General features: G+C 37.2%; 1 protein-coding gene across 1 annotated transcript in view; it reads right to left on the bottom strand.

The window, feature by feature from the left end:
* Positions 1–17,444, bottom strand: part of Mcm3 (minichromosome maintenance 3) — a 322,450-nt gene that overhangs the window by 221,510 nt on the left and 83,496 nt on the right. The window contains exon 5 of the mRNA XM_090392917.1: positions 11,736–11,866. Coding sequence (XP_090249043.1) covers positions 11,736–11,866 — 131 coding nt within the window. The remainder of the gene's footprint in view (positions 1–11,735; positions 11,867–17,444) is intronic.

Raw genomic sequence — 17,444 nt, 5'->3', positions numbered from 1 at the left:
ATTTTTGTATGTCCCACAATCATTTCCTACTCTGCTATTTAGATTCCCAACAAGGACCAACTTTTCCTTTTTCATTGTATCAGTTGCTTTTTCTAAAGCGTCAAAAAATTCCTCCACTTCTACCTTAGTAGAACCTTCTGTGGGACCATAGGCACAAATAAGTCTCATTGTCCAGTTACCCATTCTCATATTTGCCCACATTACTCTACTTGAGACTGACTGCCATTCAAGAAGATTAGCCTCGTATTTTGTGTTGAATACTATGGGTACTCCTTCTTTTCCTTGATTGTCATTGCCTGAACATAACATTTTGTATTTATTGCTCAGAAAGATCTCACCAGTTTTTGTCTTTTTTGTTTCAGTCACCCCTATTATGTCGATCTGGTACTTATTTAATTCCTCAGCTAGCTCCATTTCTTTGCCATTCAGGCTTCTTACGTTGATAGTACCGATCTTTAACTCTGGTGATGTTGAGTTGGGGTTTGTTTTCAGATTTGTTCCAATAGCTGACTTTTCGCTGTTCGCCCTGGTTCCCTGGCGAAAACAACGGGGGCCTTGTTTAACCGGGTGACGCCCCAGCTGGCATGAAATTTTGTCATTTTTTGTACCATCATTTTTTATTTTGGTTTAACCAATAAGAATACAATTTGGTCGGCTAAATCCCAAATTGTCAGCCCATCCTCGTTCGTTCAGTTTCAAAGTAGATACCCATCAGGGTGCACCACGAGAAGGTGAGGATTGGACATTAGGTCAGAAGCCAGGTCGGTTCTCTGCATTCCTTTAAAGGCTATGTGGAGGTCTCCTCTCAGTTATACAGCTTTGACCCTTAAGCACCCCGAGAATCATTTCCTACTCTGCTATTTAGATCCCTAACATGCACCAACTTTTCATTTTTCATTGTGTCAGTTATTTTCTCTAAAGCCTCAAAAAATTTCTCCACTTCTACCTTAGCAGAATATTCTGGGACAATAGGCACATAAGTCTTATTGTCCAGTTCCCCATTCTGATATTTGCCCACAAGGCAATATGTTCTGGAGGCTATTGAAGAAGCTTAGAAATGGAGGAAAGAATACTGTAGAAGGAATCAAAGAGGTTAAAAGAGACATGAAAACTGAAGATAAGGATATCCAAGATGTTTGAAATAATTACTTTGAAAGACTGTTAAATGAAGCAAGAAGTGACAGAACCATACTAGAAAATTTTCAAGAGGAATGCAAAGAGGAGTACATATATGTAGGAAATATTTCCTACCTCAATATTTCCTACATATTGAGGTAGGAAAAAACTGTCAAACACATGAAATGTGAAAGGCAGCTAGAGTAAATGATATTCGACCAGAAATTCTTAGGTAGGAGGTATAAAAGTTTTGTAGTGGCTATATTGCATAATTCAGAAGGCCTGTTGAGATCAAATTCTCAATGGTTGGAGTAGAGCTCTCATAATACCCATCTATAAAAAATGAGAATGAAACTGAATATGAGACAGTGGAATTTCTCTACTAAGTGTTCCAGGTAAGATTTATGCAAGCATACTTGAAAGAGGCTGAAAAAGATTGTGGAAGAGAAACTCTGAAAAGAACAACACCAAATAGAGGTTGTGAAGATGAGATTTTCACTTCAAATAGTTGAGAAATCAGAGGAATATGACAAAGATCTCTACTTAAGTTTTGGAAGTAGATATGGAAAATCCATATGACAAAGAAAAGCTTTTCAAACCACTACGATTATACAGTGTAAATAGAGCATTATACAGAGCAATACATTGTCTATATTTAGGTTGTAATCAGTAGTTAGAATTGAAGGAAATAAAGAAAGATAGTTTGATGTAAAGTATAAGACAAGGATGAATTTTATCCACTCGTATTCATCATCTATATGTATCACATTATGAAAGAAAGTGGCATCAAGCCTGATATTAGAATTAGAGATGTGACACTTTGCTCTTTGCTTTACAGAGATGATGCTGTACTTTTAAACATATCTAGTGGAAGTCTCTAGGATTCACTAACTAAATTGAATAACAGCTATAACAAATTTGGCATGAAAATCAGCAATAAAGAGACCAAAATTATGAAAATAGGCAGGAAGAACATAGAAAATTTAAGCTGCATTCTGAATGGAGATCCTATAGAACAAGTAAAATATTTCAGCTATTTAGGCACAGTGCTTAGTGAAAATGGCAGGTTAAATCTAGAAATAGTTAACAGAATAAGCAAAGCTGGTATGGTAGGTAGCCAGTTGAATAAATTTGTATGGAATTAGAGAGAAATCTGCCAAAACACCAAACTAGCAGTTTTAAATGATGGATCTGAGAGTTGGGTTAGAAATAAAGCACTTGATTAAAGACTAGAGACTACAGATATGAGTTATAAAAAAATTAGGGGAGTGATCTGATGGCATCTATAGACTTACCATAATTTTTTTTTTTTTTTTTTTTTTTTTTTTTTTTTTTTAATCAAACCGGGACATTTTTGAGAGTTTGCTCAAAACAGAAAGTAACGGCTTCTACGCTAAGTACTTATGATTCAAAACGCTAAATAACGGAGTGGTTAACAAAAAACAACATTATGTAGTAATAATTTTTAATTACTCTTAACTGAACATAACTTATTACTATTTATCACTAGCGTGAACTTTCTTTAAAAATTCTTAATTTTTAATAGCGATGAAAAATTCACTACAATTTAGTTCACTATTAAGTTTGCAGCGCAATACAGCTTTTACTGTTGTTTCAGCCATTCTCCCTCTTTCTTCAGACTATATGTTATTCATTATTGAGAATATCCTTTCCACAGGTGAAGATGTGCCTGGCAGGCTGAAAATGTATTCTATAATTTGGACAAGATTGGGCAATGAAATGTTCTTTTCTTTGAAATGACTGAATAGTTGTATCCATTTTTCTTTGCAACTTGTATTTTTCAAAATGTCATAGTTTGCCGACCAAAAAGCTTTTGCAATCACCACTTCATCAAACAGTTCATCAATGTTTATTGCATTATTTGCAAGAGTTTCATTACTTTTTTCACCTGAAGCTTCAATTTCCGACAAAGTTAATTCATTGTTGTTTATCCAAGTAAAAGATTCTGCTCCACCAAAACTGTTTTCCCAAAACTCAATGTAAGAAAGACATCGGTCATAAAATTTCGTAACCTCTTGTAGTATTGTATTAATATTTCCATTATTTTCCAGTATTCCAAAAAGCTTTTTTGCTTCTTGAGGTATAAATTTGTTATCATGCCTTTCCTCAAGATTCGTTTTTAATTTTCTAAGTTCAATGACAATATCTGTTGCACTCGCTTTTGTACTTTCCATAATCAAGATAGATTTGTTTAACATTTTCAGTTGCCCGTGCACAAACCACAAATACATTTCGCCACAATCATTATCAAAGAACTGTTTCATGATCACCGGACACAGTGTTCTTGTGAAATAAAATATGATTTCAGTCCCTCATAGATTTCAAGTATTCTGTCAATAGCTGGAAGTAGCGAAAGAAAATGGATGTTGCCATGTTGAAGAACCTTTTTATACTCTACATCTACAAATTCACAGAATGCTTTTAGTTGAGTGACTCGAACCGTATAAATGTGGAAATATTTATAAATTTTGACTACTAAAGCTTCTATTTCAATAGGTAGAACATCAACTGCAGTTTGAAGACAGTTGTGAATGATGTGAGCACCGCAACCAATGCTTACAATATTTCTTCCTAGTTCCTTCTTCAATCAACTGTAAATATTGTTTTCTCCTCTCCGTTTTACAAAAAAAAACCCAAAATTGGTATTGCAGTTATCTCCACAAAATCCAATAATTTTTTTTTGTTATATTATGAGTTTTCATAACTGCCATTAAATGGTTTGTCAGTATTAATGCAGTTTCACTGGGACTGATTGAAAGTCTAAAAGTTTAACTTTTACTCCACATGGCACAGTTTTAATTTCTTTCCTGTTGGAAGAATCACTTGATATCATCACAAAATTTGTTTTGTTTAAATCTTCACAAAGTTGCTGAAACAACAGTGGCTCAATCACTTTAACAATGACAGCTTCGCATTTTGTTCTACCCAGTATAAACTTTGTTTCAAAAAGCTTTAATATCAATTTAGATGAACAATCGCCAGACTTAAAGCTAAGATTGTGAATAGCAACATGAGATGCAAAAGTTGCTTCTTTAGCAGCTATTAAAATTCTTTTTCACTTAGATTGGCACCTTTAAAATATGACAATATCTTTGAGGCAGTTCCTGCCTCTGCTAGACTACCCTTATGTTTTCGCATATGTCAAGTGATTTTTTATGTCTGAACGCCCACTATGAGCCACAGAAAATTCTGAAGAGCACTGTTCACATTTCACTTTGTCAATATGACCACAAACTTTTTTCAAAAACGTATAATCCTTTTTTAATTCATCCGTAAACACACAGTTTCTTTTTGGCATTTTGGGGTTAAATTAATTTAATGAAGTAAAAAAAATCCCAAACAACACGACGAAAAGAAACACTGACTCGCAATCTAAACTCAACTAAGATTGCACATGCTCAACAATGACTTGCGATGCAGCGTACAGGCCAGAGTAAAAGTGGGGTATTCGTGTTGCCTAATCGCCATTTTCCAAGGCTGCACTTTTTGTACTGCGTGCATATTCTGCACTTTTAAATTTTTACCAAATAACCGGGACAAAATGACAAACTGCCCAGGACCATACCTTCAAAGCAGGACATATGGAAAGCCTATAGCAGATATTCACTGTCTGTTTGGCCAAAGTAAGACAGTTTATAGCTGCAAGGGACCTGCTATACCCCAGGTAGGTCTAGGGGAAGTGGTTGGTCTTTTGTGGAGCAGAAAAGGGATGCCAATTTTCTGTACTTGACCTCCTGTTACAGACCATACAGAAAATTGGCATTCCTTATCCGCTCCACAAAAGACCAACCACTTCCCCTAGACCTACCTGGTGTATACTAGGTCCCTTGCAGCGGTAAACTGTCTTACTTTGGCCAAACAGGCAGGACAGTGAATATCAGAATTTCAGAACACAAGGTCTACATCCGTTTTCACAAGTACAGCCACTCTGGTCTTGCAGACCATGATCTGGATACATGCTACAGAATACACTTTAGAAAATACAAATTAGAAAGACTATTCATGGAATTAGCCTCAGCCCTAAGAAACTCTCTAAACCTCAACAAATTTAGTTGTATGAGACTGCCCCAAATTTGGGAGGCTTATATCAGCAGACCTTCAGCCCAACGGCCAAGAACACACCTACTTAGCTCACTAGGGAGCACCATCAGGACTTTTAGGAGAACAATAGCTTCATCACTTCATTCTCAGTTACTGTGTTGTAGTGCCTACGTGCACGTGCCCTTTTTGTAAGTTCCTTTTGAAGATGGCAACGTGATGTTGCCGAAATATCGGAAATATTTATAAAGTGTAATTTAATTTATATTCTTATCTACGTTGTCAATTCCTTAAGTGATTTAGTAATGCATAGCCAATGTATAAGCCTGTCTATGAGAATTACCATCATCCATGGAGATGCCATCGCACGGAATGCCCGCCAAAACATAAAATGAAGTTGAAGTTATCTAGACAATTAAATCATTTAACTTTCCTAAATCAGTGCCATGATAATTAGGTAATCCCAAATTGTATAAAATTCAGGCACCGTTTCGTTTCACAAAAAGCTCTCCGTATCTATAACCACAATAGCTACGCTTTGCTCTGGGAAAAAAACACCGCAACACGGTTTCTCTTAGTTAACATTATCAAAGCTATTCGTGCTTTTGAAGAAGAGTTTTTGTGCACTTAAAATCACGAGCTTTGGTCAATTTTACAAGACGTCTCGTGTACCGCAGCAGACAAAGAATTTAAAAAAATATGAGGTCGACAGATCAAAAAATTCGAAAAATTAAAAAAAGAACTCTACCGTCAATCCAAAACTTCCCAACACCGTAATCAACCTTTCTTCAGTCACCCTGAAGCACTCAACGCGCTTTCAAGTGGCCACAACTTCACCATTGCTCCCAGAAAAATACCTAGTGAGGATATTATAATCCATATCGAATGCGGAATCCACCACCTTCCGAATGAAATCGCCAACAGTGTGAGACTGGATGCAGCTTGCGTCCTCTCCAAAGCAAGACCACCAAAAACCAACATATCCAACAAGGAATATAAAGCTCTGCAAGAAATGAGGAATAATAAAGAAATAGTTATCATCAAAACGTATAAGGGAAATGCAATGATAGTACTTAACCAAGAGGACTACACACAGGTAAGCTTAATGCTCTTCTATTAGATAGGGCTACTTACCTCCCTATCGAATACAATCCCACCAACTCACAAATCAGAAAACTTCACAGGCTCTTTAAGAAAGTCACTTCTTGGCTTGTAGAAGTTACCAAACAGATTAAACCAACATAGTGGATGGCATTGATTCCCCGACATACAAATTAGCTAAACATTTGGCCAAAGCGCTCACACACTATACTGGCAACACACCATCACATATAAAAAACTCAGCCCACTTCAAAGCCAGCATTGGTCAGCTTTGACGTCTCCTCCTTATTCACAAATGTCCCACTCAAGGAAACTTTAGAGCTAATACAAGCTAAATTTTCTCCCGATATCTCAGTCCTATTTCAGTTCACAATGAATTCAGGCAATTTCATTTGGCACGGAAAATTCTAAAAACAAATAGAGGAGATGGGTTCACCACTCTCCCCACTCTTGGCCAATTTCTTTATGGAGATCTTTGAAGAAAAAGCCTTAGCCTCGCCCCACAAAAACCAACCATACGGCTTCGCTATGTTGAAGATGTGTTCGCTATTTGGCCACATGACTCTGATACACTCCTCTCCTTCTTAACACACTTAAACAACCAACACCCAGAATCAAGTTCACCCTGGAAAAAGAGGAAAACAACAGCCTCCCTTTCCTAGACACACTAGTCATCCACCAGCCTGATGAAACTTTGGTTTTCTCAGTTTATAGAAAACCCACCCATACAGGCAGGTACATTCCAAACAATCCCCCCCCCCCCGACACACACACAACAATATGGAGTGGGGTACACTATACAACAGGGCTAAACTAATCTGTTTTAATGACAAGGCCCCCATTGGCTACTGCACCCCATTTTTGGGGGGCAGTAGCCAATGGATACTGCCCCCCAAAAAAATCCAAAAAATAATGAAACCAACAAACCACAACTTAAGGGTCAAAGCTGTATAACTGAGAGGAGACCTCCACATACCCTTTAAAGGAATGCAGAGAACCGACCAGGGTTTCTGACCTAACATCCAATCCTCACCTTCTCGTGGTGCACCCTGTTGGGTATCTACCTGGATACTGAACAAACGAGGATGGGCTGGCAATTTGGGATTTAGCCAACCAAATTGTATTCCTATTGGTTAAACTAAAATATAAAATGATAGTACAACATGACAAAATTTCATGCTGGCTGGGGAGTTGCCCAGTTAAACAAGCCCCCCGTTGTTTTCGCCAGGGAACCAGGGCGAACAGCGAAAAGTCAGCTACTGGAACAAATCTGAAAACAAACCCCAACTCAACTCAACATCACCAGAGTTAAAGATCGGTACTATCAACATAAGAAACCTGAATGGCAAAGAAATGGAGCTAACGGAGGAATTAGATAAGTACCAGATCGACATAATAGGGGTGACTGAAACAAAAACGACAAAAACTGGTGAGATCTTTCTGAGCAATAAACACAAAATGTTATATTCACACAATGACAATCAAGGAAAAGAAGGAATACCCATAGTATTCAGCACAACATACGAGGCTCATCTTCTTGAATGGCAGGCAGTGTCAAGTATAGTGATTTGGGCAAATATCTGAATGGGGAACTGGATAATGAGACTTATTTGTGCATGTGATCCCACAGAAGGTTCTACTAAGGTAGAAGTGGAGGAATATTTTGAGGCTCTAGAGAAAGCTACTGACACAATGAAAAAGGAAAAGTTGGTCCTTGTTGGGGATCTAAATAGCAGAGTAGGAAGTGATTGTCAGAAATACAAAAATGTTTGGGGAAAATTTGGAGAAAAGAGCAAAGCTAATAAGAATGGCAAATACCTGTTGGATTTCTGCTCAGGACATGGACTGGTTATTACTAACACCATGTTCCAACATAAAAATGTGCACAAATTCACATGGAGAGAAGAGGCAAGGAATAAGAAAAGTCTCATTGACTATGTTATGGTTGATAGCGATGTTTTCTCCCTTGTGCAGGACTCCAGAGTGTACAGAGGATTTGAAATTGGAAGTGATCACTATTTAGTCTTGAGCAGGATAAAATTTAATTTCATATTGAAAAGAATGACATGTAAGAAAGTTTTAAAGCGAATAAAAGTTGAGCAGCTCTCAGATGTGAACTGTAGACTAAAATACACAAAGATTATTAAAGGAAAAATGAAAGTGTTTGAGAACAGGAATCAAACCTTGGAGATTCAGTGGCAAGCCTTGAAGAAAACACTGATTGATTCAGCTAGAGAAGCATGTGGTGAAGTTGTCTGCAAGGATAGAAAAACTGGAACTCCATGGTGGACACAGGAAGTTAAAGAGACAGTAAAGGAAAAGAAGAAAGCATATCAAAAGTTTCTGGCAAATAAATCAGCTTGTGCTCAGAGAATACAGAGACAAATGTAAGAAAGCTAAACAGTGTTAAAACTAGCTAAACAAAAGTCATGGAAGGATTTTGGCAAGAACATAGAAAATAAATATCAAGAAGGTGGCAAAATATTCTGGAGGTTGTTGAAGAAGCTTAGGAATGGAGGAAAGTGCTGCAAAAGGAGTTCGAGATGATAAAGGTGAAATGAAAATGGGAGAAAAAGATATCCTTGAAGTATGAAGTAATAACTTTGAAAATTTGCTAAATGAAACAAGCAGCGATGACAGCACAGTGATAAAAAACACTGACCAGGCATGCAGTCAGGAATACATATCCATACTTGAAGTAGAAAAAGCCATCAAAGGCTTGAAATGTGGAAAGGCAGCAGGAGTAGATGATATTCGACCAGAAATGCTGAGGTATGGTGGTATAAAAGTCTTACAGTGGCTGCACTGCATAGTTCAGAATGCCTGGACAGAGGGATGAATTCTCAATGATTGGAGTAGAGCTCTCATAGTACCTATATATAAAAAGGGAAATAAAACTGAATGTAAGAATTACAGAGGTATTTCCCTACTGAGTGTTCCTGGCAAGATCTATGCAAGTATACCTGAGAAAGGGTTGAGAAGAATTGTGGAAGAAAAGCTTGGTGAAGAACAAGCTGGATTCAGGCCAAACAGAGGCTGTCAGGATCAGATCTTCACTTTATGACAAACAGTGGAGAAATCATGGGAATATAACAAAGATCTGTATTTAAGTTTTGTCGATTTGGAAAAAGGTATATGATAAGGTGCCAAGAGAGAAAATATTGAATATGCTACAGTTATATGGTGTCAATGGGGCATTATATCAAGCAATACTTAGTCTTTATTTGAGTTGTAAGTCAGCAGTTAGAATTGAAGGAAGTACAGGAAGATGGTTTAATGTTAAATCTGGTGTGAGACAAGGATGCACGTTATTCCCTCTGTTATTCATTATCTATTATGGATCACATTATGAAGGAAAGTGGTATTAAACATGATATCAAAATTGGAGATGCTAATGTCAGCTCTTTGCGTTATGCGGATGATATTATATTCTAAATAAATCCGCTACAAGTTTGCAAGATTCCCTGAATAGATTGAATAACTGTTGTAATAGATATGTTATGAAGATCAGCAATAAGAAGACAAAGACAATGAAAATACGCAGAATCATTGAAAATGTCAACTGTGTTGTGAATGGAGAACATGTGGAACAAGTAAAACATTTCAGCTACTTAAGCACGATTTTTACTGAAGATGGTAAATTAAATATGGAAATAGACAACAGAATCAACAAAACTGGTATGGAGGGAAGTCAATTGAATAAATTCATGTGGAATAAGAGAGAAATTAGCCGGAACACTAAATTAGCTGTATACAAGACAGTGTTCAAACCAGTTTTAACTTATGGATCTGAGAGCTGGGTCAGAAGTAAAACACTTGACCAAAGACTAGAGACCACAGATATGAGAGTCCTGAGAAAGATTAGAGGCGTGAACAGATGGCATCAATGGCAACATCACATTATAAATGAGAATATTAGGAAAGAACTTGACATTGTCAGCATCAAGGAATGCGTTAGCAGATCTAATCTCAGATGGTATGGTCACTTAAATAGAATGGGAGAGGAAAGATTAGCAAAACAGGTGTTCTCTGCCAGGTTGGCAGGAAAACGACCCAGAGGAAGACCAAGATATAGGCGGATTGATATGGTACAAAGTGCCTTAGACGATAGAAATATAAGATACGGTAATGTTGGAGTCTTGACAAGTAACAGACTGATTTGGAGGAAAATTATAGATAGGAAGTTAGTAATGATGTCAATTTTTCATGTAGTACTGTCATATCCTGTACACCACATGAGGGTATATGGCAGGAATTTAATGATGATGACAAACCACAACACCCCTCGCACCTCCACAACAAGATTTACTCTAAATCCATCACCATTTCCTACATCCGAGGCATCTCGGAAAAAATTACCAAAATCTTAAAAAACAAGACTTGACCTCCTGTTACAGACCATACAGAAAATTGGCATCCCTTATCCACTCCGCAAGACCAACCACTTCCCCTAGACCTACCTAGTGTATACCAGGTCCCTTGCAGCTGCAAACTGTCTAACTTTCGGCAAACAGGCAGGACAGCGAATATCAAAATTTCAGAACACAAGGACTACATCCGTTTTCACAAGTACAGCCACTCTGGTCTTCCTGACCATTCTCTGGATACGTGCCACAGAATACGGTGGAAGAAAGCTACAGTAATACACCGCAACAAATACAAATTCGAAAGACTATTCATGGAATCAGCCTCAGCCCTAAGAAACTCTCCAAACCTCAACAAATTTGGTTGTATGAGACTGCCCCAAATTTGGGAGGCTTACATCAGCAGACCTTCAGCCCAACGACCAAGAACACCTACTTAGCACACTAGAACGCACCATCAGTACTTTTAGGAGAACAATAGCTTCATCACTTCATTCTCAGTTACTGTGTTGTAATGCCTATATGTGCATGTGCCTTTTTTGTAATGTTCCTTTTGAAGATGGCAATGTGACGTTGCTGAAATATCGGAAATATTTATTAAAGCGTAATTTAATTTATATTCTTATCTACATTGTCAATTCCTTAAGTGATTTAGTAATATATTATAGATGTTACTCAGAACTCACTTTTGTGTGCCTAAATCCACAATAAACTATTTTATTTCCAGTCCAAAACTCAGATTCATGAAGTTTTCAATTTGTGAAGCTGAACTGGATTAATTTAAAATTGGTTTGAATACTCTTCGATACTGCTACCTTGCGTTTTATGTACTTTCTGTCTTCATCCACATCAATTTATTCAGCTGATCCTTCCATACTGGTCTTGCTTATTCTGTTATCCATTTTCATATTTAATATTTATAGTCTGAGAGGTAATTTGCCTAAATATCTAAAATATTTTAGTGTCAATATAGTGTTATTAAAATTTTTAAATGAAAGTGATTAAGTGAAGCATTCCATGGTGAATATCTTAGCCCTGAAATATGGCTGAAATCAAGCATGCATAATTTAATTCCAGTTCAGATTCTGAACTTACCTTGGTTGGATATACAGAACTACTTGGATATGCATCATAGGATGTCAAATCTGTGTATCTCCTTTCCATGGTTTTCTTTGTAGTGGGACAATAATGAACACTTCGAACAACTTTAGGTCGCACCAGAGAACCTTATTATGCAGAAACCAATAAAATATATCATTAAAATATATATTAATATCCAGCATCTATCTCTTCAGCATTTGGCATGAATGAACATTTAGTTGCAAAAGACCACAAATATAAAACAGATATATTACTGAAACCTACTAAGAATGAGGCCAACAAAATATTTACATTCGTTTAGATTATCATTTTTGCCACCATGAAATTTTTGCATCAATCCTGAAAAACAAAAACAAATAATAATCACAACAATTTTCTGTATATTTCTTTCTGTGGGAATGGGTAGTTAGTCAACTATTTCTTAATAGGTTTAGAGAAGAGTTATGGAATTATTTATGCAAGTTCCAAGAACAACAACAAACAAGAAAATATCAGATAAAATAAATGAATGTCACTTGAAACAGAACTAAGAATAAACTGCATAAAATGAGAGAGAGAATTCCTTAATCAACTTTGTTCCACTGTTATTAGTCACTTTTCACTGTACTTCTTAGTGATACTAAAGATAGTAGTTCAGCAGTACAGTAACACTGACAGAGAGAGAGAGAAGAGAAAGAAACAGATACTGCATCTTTAAGTTTGTTTACATTTCTCTCGACTGTAAATGCCCATGTACAATCTGTAAGTGTTCGTGTGCATAAGTTTGATAAATCTTAACTTTTATGTATACTTTATGGTAGTAAATGATAAAATAGATTAGTGTACATATATTTTATGCATTCACATGACATACCTAACTTTTTCTGAATTTTATAAGATCTAAAGATATAAGATAATGGACAGGATCACATGTCTATGCAGAAACAAAAAGGAAAGTCATCAACAGAGAAAACTGGAAGGACATGGTGCTGCACCCTCTCACTGAAGAAGCTACATGAAGAAGCAGCAGGAAGGCTAAATCAGATTTCGAGAGAAAAGAAGGTTTTTTTTTTTTTTTTTGCTATGCAGCAAGTAAGAGAAAGAATGATTATGGAAAGAACTTTACTCAGTGTTGATGGTAGGAAAGTGACAGAAGCAGAAGAAATAGTTCAGTTACTAAGTGATCACTTTGCAAGGGTATATCACCCAGATGGTGACTTTTTGCAGTTATTGAGTGACAGAGGTTGATGTGAATACTGAGGTAGACGAACCGGAGATATTCAATATTTTGAAAAGTATCAACATGAATACAGCACTAGGCCTGGACAGTATGTCAGCTTGTGTACTACAGAGAATGTGCAGGTGAACTGACAGTGCCTCTGACAAAGCTGTTTAATCTGAGTCTCACCTCTGGGAAGGTTCCAAGGGGGTAAGATAGTTTCATTACATAAAGGTGGCTTCAAGACAGAAGTAACAAATTACAGATCAATTAGTATCTCTGGATGTTGAGAGTTTATTTTTCATTTGGTTAGACTATAATAAGTTTAGTTTAATCCTTTATCCAAGTATCAGCAAACAAAGTTTGCGCCTGAAAGTATTTTCAGGACTGGGGTAAGGTAGTGCAACACCAGGTACCTCGTTGCAAAGGTGGAGAAAGCTCCCAGCACTCCTATCTCAGTATCTCCCATAATGCAAACCACATCTCCTTGCGGATATGTGTAATGCTATGCATTAAGGCAAGGGCCACTACCCATACCGGTTTCGACCTTCATTGAAGTCTCGTCAGTGGGAGCCAGGCCCAGTAGTGGAGATACAAAGGCAGAAGCAATGAGAGGTCATCCTAACCTATAGGAGTTGCCAAAGGGTGTGCAACCTCATTATTAAATTACTCTGGATTCAGAGAAAGATGTTGAAAGTTTATTTTTCACTTGGTTGGAGCTTTCTCCACCTTTGCAACGAGTTACCTGGTGTTGCACTACCTTACCCCAGTCCTGAAGATACTTTCAGGCACAAACTTTGTTTGCTGACACTTGGATAAAGGATTAAACTAAACTTATTAAAGTCTAACCAAGTGAAAAATAAACTCTCAACATCTTTCTCTGAATCCGGAGTAATTTAATAATGAGGTTGCACACCCTTTGGCAACTCCTATAGGTTAGGATGACCTCTCATTGCTTCTGCCTTTGTATCTCCACTACTGGGCCTGGCTCCCACTGACGAGACCTCAATAAAGGTCAAAACCGGTATGGGTAGTGGCCCTTGCCTTAATGCATAGCATTACACATATCTGCAAAGAGATGTGCTTTGCATTATGGGAGATGCTGAGATAGGAGTGATGGGATCTTTCTCCACCTTTGCAACGAGGTACCTGGTGTTGCACTACCTTACCCCAGTCCTGAAGATACTTTCAGGCGCAAACATTGTTTGCTGACACTTGGATAAAGGATTAAACTAAACTTATTATAGTATCTCTGGAGTGGTGGTTAAAGTATTGGAAAAGTTGGTTAAAAGTAAAATTCAGAAATGGGTGGAATAGAATATGATACTTTATAGCAGGACAGCATGGCTTTGTAAAAGGTAGGTCCTGCTTCAGTAATTTATTCACATTTTATAATAAGGTGGCAGCAGAATTGGATAAAGGAAATGACTACACCAAGATATTGTTGGAATTTGCAAAGGTATTTGACAGAGTACCATATGGAAAACTATTACATAAGTTGGAGTAAATGGGAATGGATATGAAATATTCAGTAATTTGCCAATGATGCAAAACTAGGAACAGCAATAGTTGATAAGGGCGATGTAGATATTTTTACAGGCTGATTTAAATAAATTGACAGTGTGGCCAAAGGCCAATGGTTTTCAACTCAATGTTGTAAAATGTAAGGTATGCACTTTAGAATGAAATATTACATTAGCAGGATTTTTTCTCCTGGAAACTCGGGTTTTTCATCCAGCGCACAGACAAATCGGCCTTCAAAACACACCCAATTTACAGACAAAAAATACTGTTCTTGCCAATGATGGGTAGTAGATGGCATTGACGATAGTAAGAGAATTAAACAGTAATGGAGGAGGCGAGATGTATTTAGCAAAATAGAGTAGAATGTCCTCCTGCAATAAGACCTTGGATTCCATGGAGGTGTCAGGTAATAATAATAATACTTCATATCATCTGAGTGTTAAGGCTTAAGTGCAGGAAGGACAACATGTTGGAGGTTTAATGGAGTATTAATAGCCCTAGGAAAGGATTAAAAAATGATTTTAATGCTTCCAATATTTCATCTGTCACTGAGACATCTTCAGGGAGTACAAATAATAAGTACACAATTTCATCTGTCACTGAGACATCTTCAGGGAGTACAAATAATAAGTACACAATACTTAATGAAACACATGAGTGACTCTAAAGACCTATCCAGGCAGTGCACCCTCTATGGGTGATTGTAGGCAGACTAGAATGTAAACTGGACCTCTGATGATTATTGTTTCCAAAATTTTGGGAAGTTTTCTGCATCTGTATTTGTTTAAATTAGATTGATTTCTAAGTTTTTAAATTTGCTATGGTGGAGCATGGTGGTTTTCTTCCAGAAGATCCTGAGTTGTGTCCAATACATGCTCTGCTAGGCCAGATTGACCATAGTCATGTTTGGAGATGCAAGAGTTGTGTTCATCTAAATGAATAGTGGCTGATCTACCTGTCTGTCTGAAGTAAGCCAATTTGCAGGAACAGTGCACTTTATATACAAGGCACTGAGAGAGAGAGAGGAGGTAGCTGATTTTTATTAGAACAGATAAAGGTAGTAAGTTTCTGGTGGGGCTTAAAAGCTGTGTAGAGGTTGTATTTTTTTTTTTTCAATGTACCACGGACGTAGGAGATGACGATGGCATTTCTGAAATCCTTCTGAAGCGATGGCCGAGGAATGAGGGAGGAAATGATTATTTTTTTAAATTCTGTAATCACTATAGCCATTGGATAAGAAGGTGTGTATGTGTATATGGTTGAGTTCAGTTGAAAAAGAAGTTCCCCTGGAACAAAGATTATATGTTGAGAGGGGTGGTGGTGGGAAAGTTTGGGAACGTATTAGCCTGTCCGAGTGGGCTTTTTTTTATGTGCAGTGAAGGAGAGGTTACCATTCGGAAGGCATGTTACTAAGGTGTCTAGGAAGGGAAAATACACTATTGTTATTTTCCTTTTTCATCGTAAACTAGATTCTTGGATGTAGACTATTTAGGTGACTGAAGAGTCTAAGGCGTCTGTGGCCATGAGGCCAAATAGAGAACAAATCATTTACGTATCTTAGCCAGATAGAAGATTTAAGAGGAGCTGAGTCTATGGCTCATTTTTTCAAAACTTTCTATATAAAAATTGGCAATAGGAGGGGGGGGGGGACCTGTGGAGGTTCCCTCTATCAATTTGTATATTTTATTCTTTCAAGAAAAATTACCAGAATTGAGAGCAAAGGAAAAGAGATCTAAGATATCAGAAGGAAAAACTTTATTTAAGAGTGTCAAGATGTCATTTCAAAAACAATGAAAATATCAACTGCACTGTGAATGGAGAACCTATAGAACAAGTAAAACATTTCAGCTACTTGGGCACGATGATTTTTAGTGAAGACAGTTAATTAAATATGGCAATAGACAACAGAATCAGCAAAGCTGATATGGTTGGAAGTCAACTGAATAAATTTATATGGAATAAGAGAGAAATTAGTCAAAACACTAAATTAGCTGTATTCAAGACAGTATTCAAGTCAATTTTAACTTATGGATCTGAGAGCTGGGTTAGAAATAAAACACTTCATCAAAGACTATCTATCTATCTATCTATCCCAATGGCTTTAACAGGCTTTTAAGGCCCACAACCTTCCAAGCATGCTTGGATTTCGTAACCGAAATACGAGGATAGAATGGTCACTCCTATGCCTCAAGGTATTCTTGGCTGTATCCCCGTGTTGACGGGGCCAGTTTGCCTGCTTGCGGGATGAAAAACACCAGATAAACTGGCGGGGAAAACCCTACTGACCGCGCCCAAGACCGGCTAACTTGGCTATGGCTGAGGAAGATCCTTCAGCTCCTCACGTCTCCGACGGAATTAAACCTAGGACAGTCCTTCCCCGGGTATATGGTTGCGAAGCGCAAAGCCACTAGGCTAACCACGCGGACTTCAATCAAAGACTATAGACCACACATATGAAAGATTAGGGACATGAACAGTGGCATCAATGGCAATATCATATTAAAAATGAAAATATTAGAAAATAACTTGACATTGTTAGCATCCAGGAATGTGTTAGCATTCCTAATGTCAGGTGGTATGGTCACTTAAACAGAATGGGAGAGGAAAGATTAGCAAAACAAGTGTTCTCTGCCAGTCTGGCAGGAAAAAGAAAATATAGGTGGATTGATACAGTACAAAGACGATAGAAATATAAGATCCGATAATGTTGGAGTTTTGACAAGTAACAGACTGATTTGGAGGAAAATTGTAGATAAGAAGTTAGTAATGATGTAAATTTTTCATGTAATACTATCATATCCTGTACACCCCTTGAGGGTACATGTCAGGAATTTGATGATGATGAAGATGTCAATTAAGGGAATATTGGTAAACAATGTGGTGATGTCAAAGCTTACCAACATATTCTGTATTATTTCAAGTTAGATTTTCAATCAAGGTTTTCTAAATGGGTGGAGATTTTTATATATGATGTGGCAAGT

Source organism: Typopeltis vanoorti, chromosome 5, assembly GCF_054136105.1.
Source record: "Typopeltis vanoorti isolate ZY-2024b chromosome 5, IOZ_Tvanoo_1.0, whole genome shotgun sequence".
In the NCBI taxonomy this organism is placed as follows: Eukaryota; Metazoa; Arthropoda; class Arachnida; order Uropygi; family Thelyphonidae; genus Typopeltis; species Typopeltis vanoorti.
Note: the sequence above shows the minus strand (reverse complement) of the source record. Positions and strands in the feature narration are given on the sequence as shown.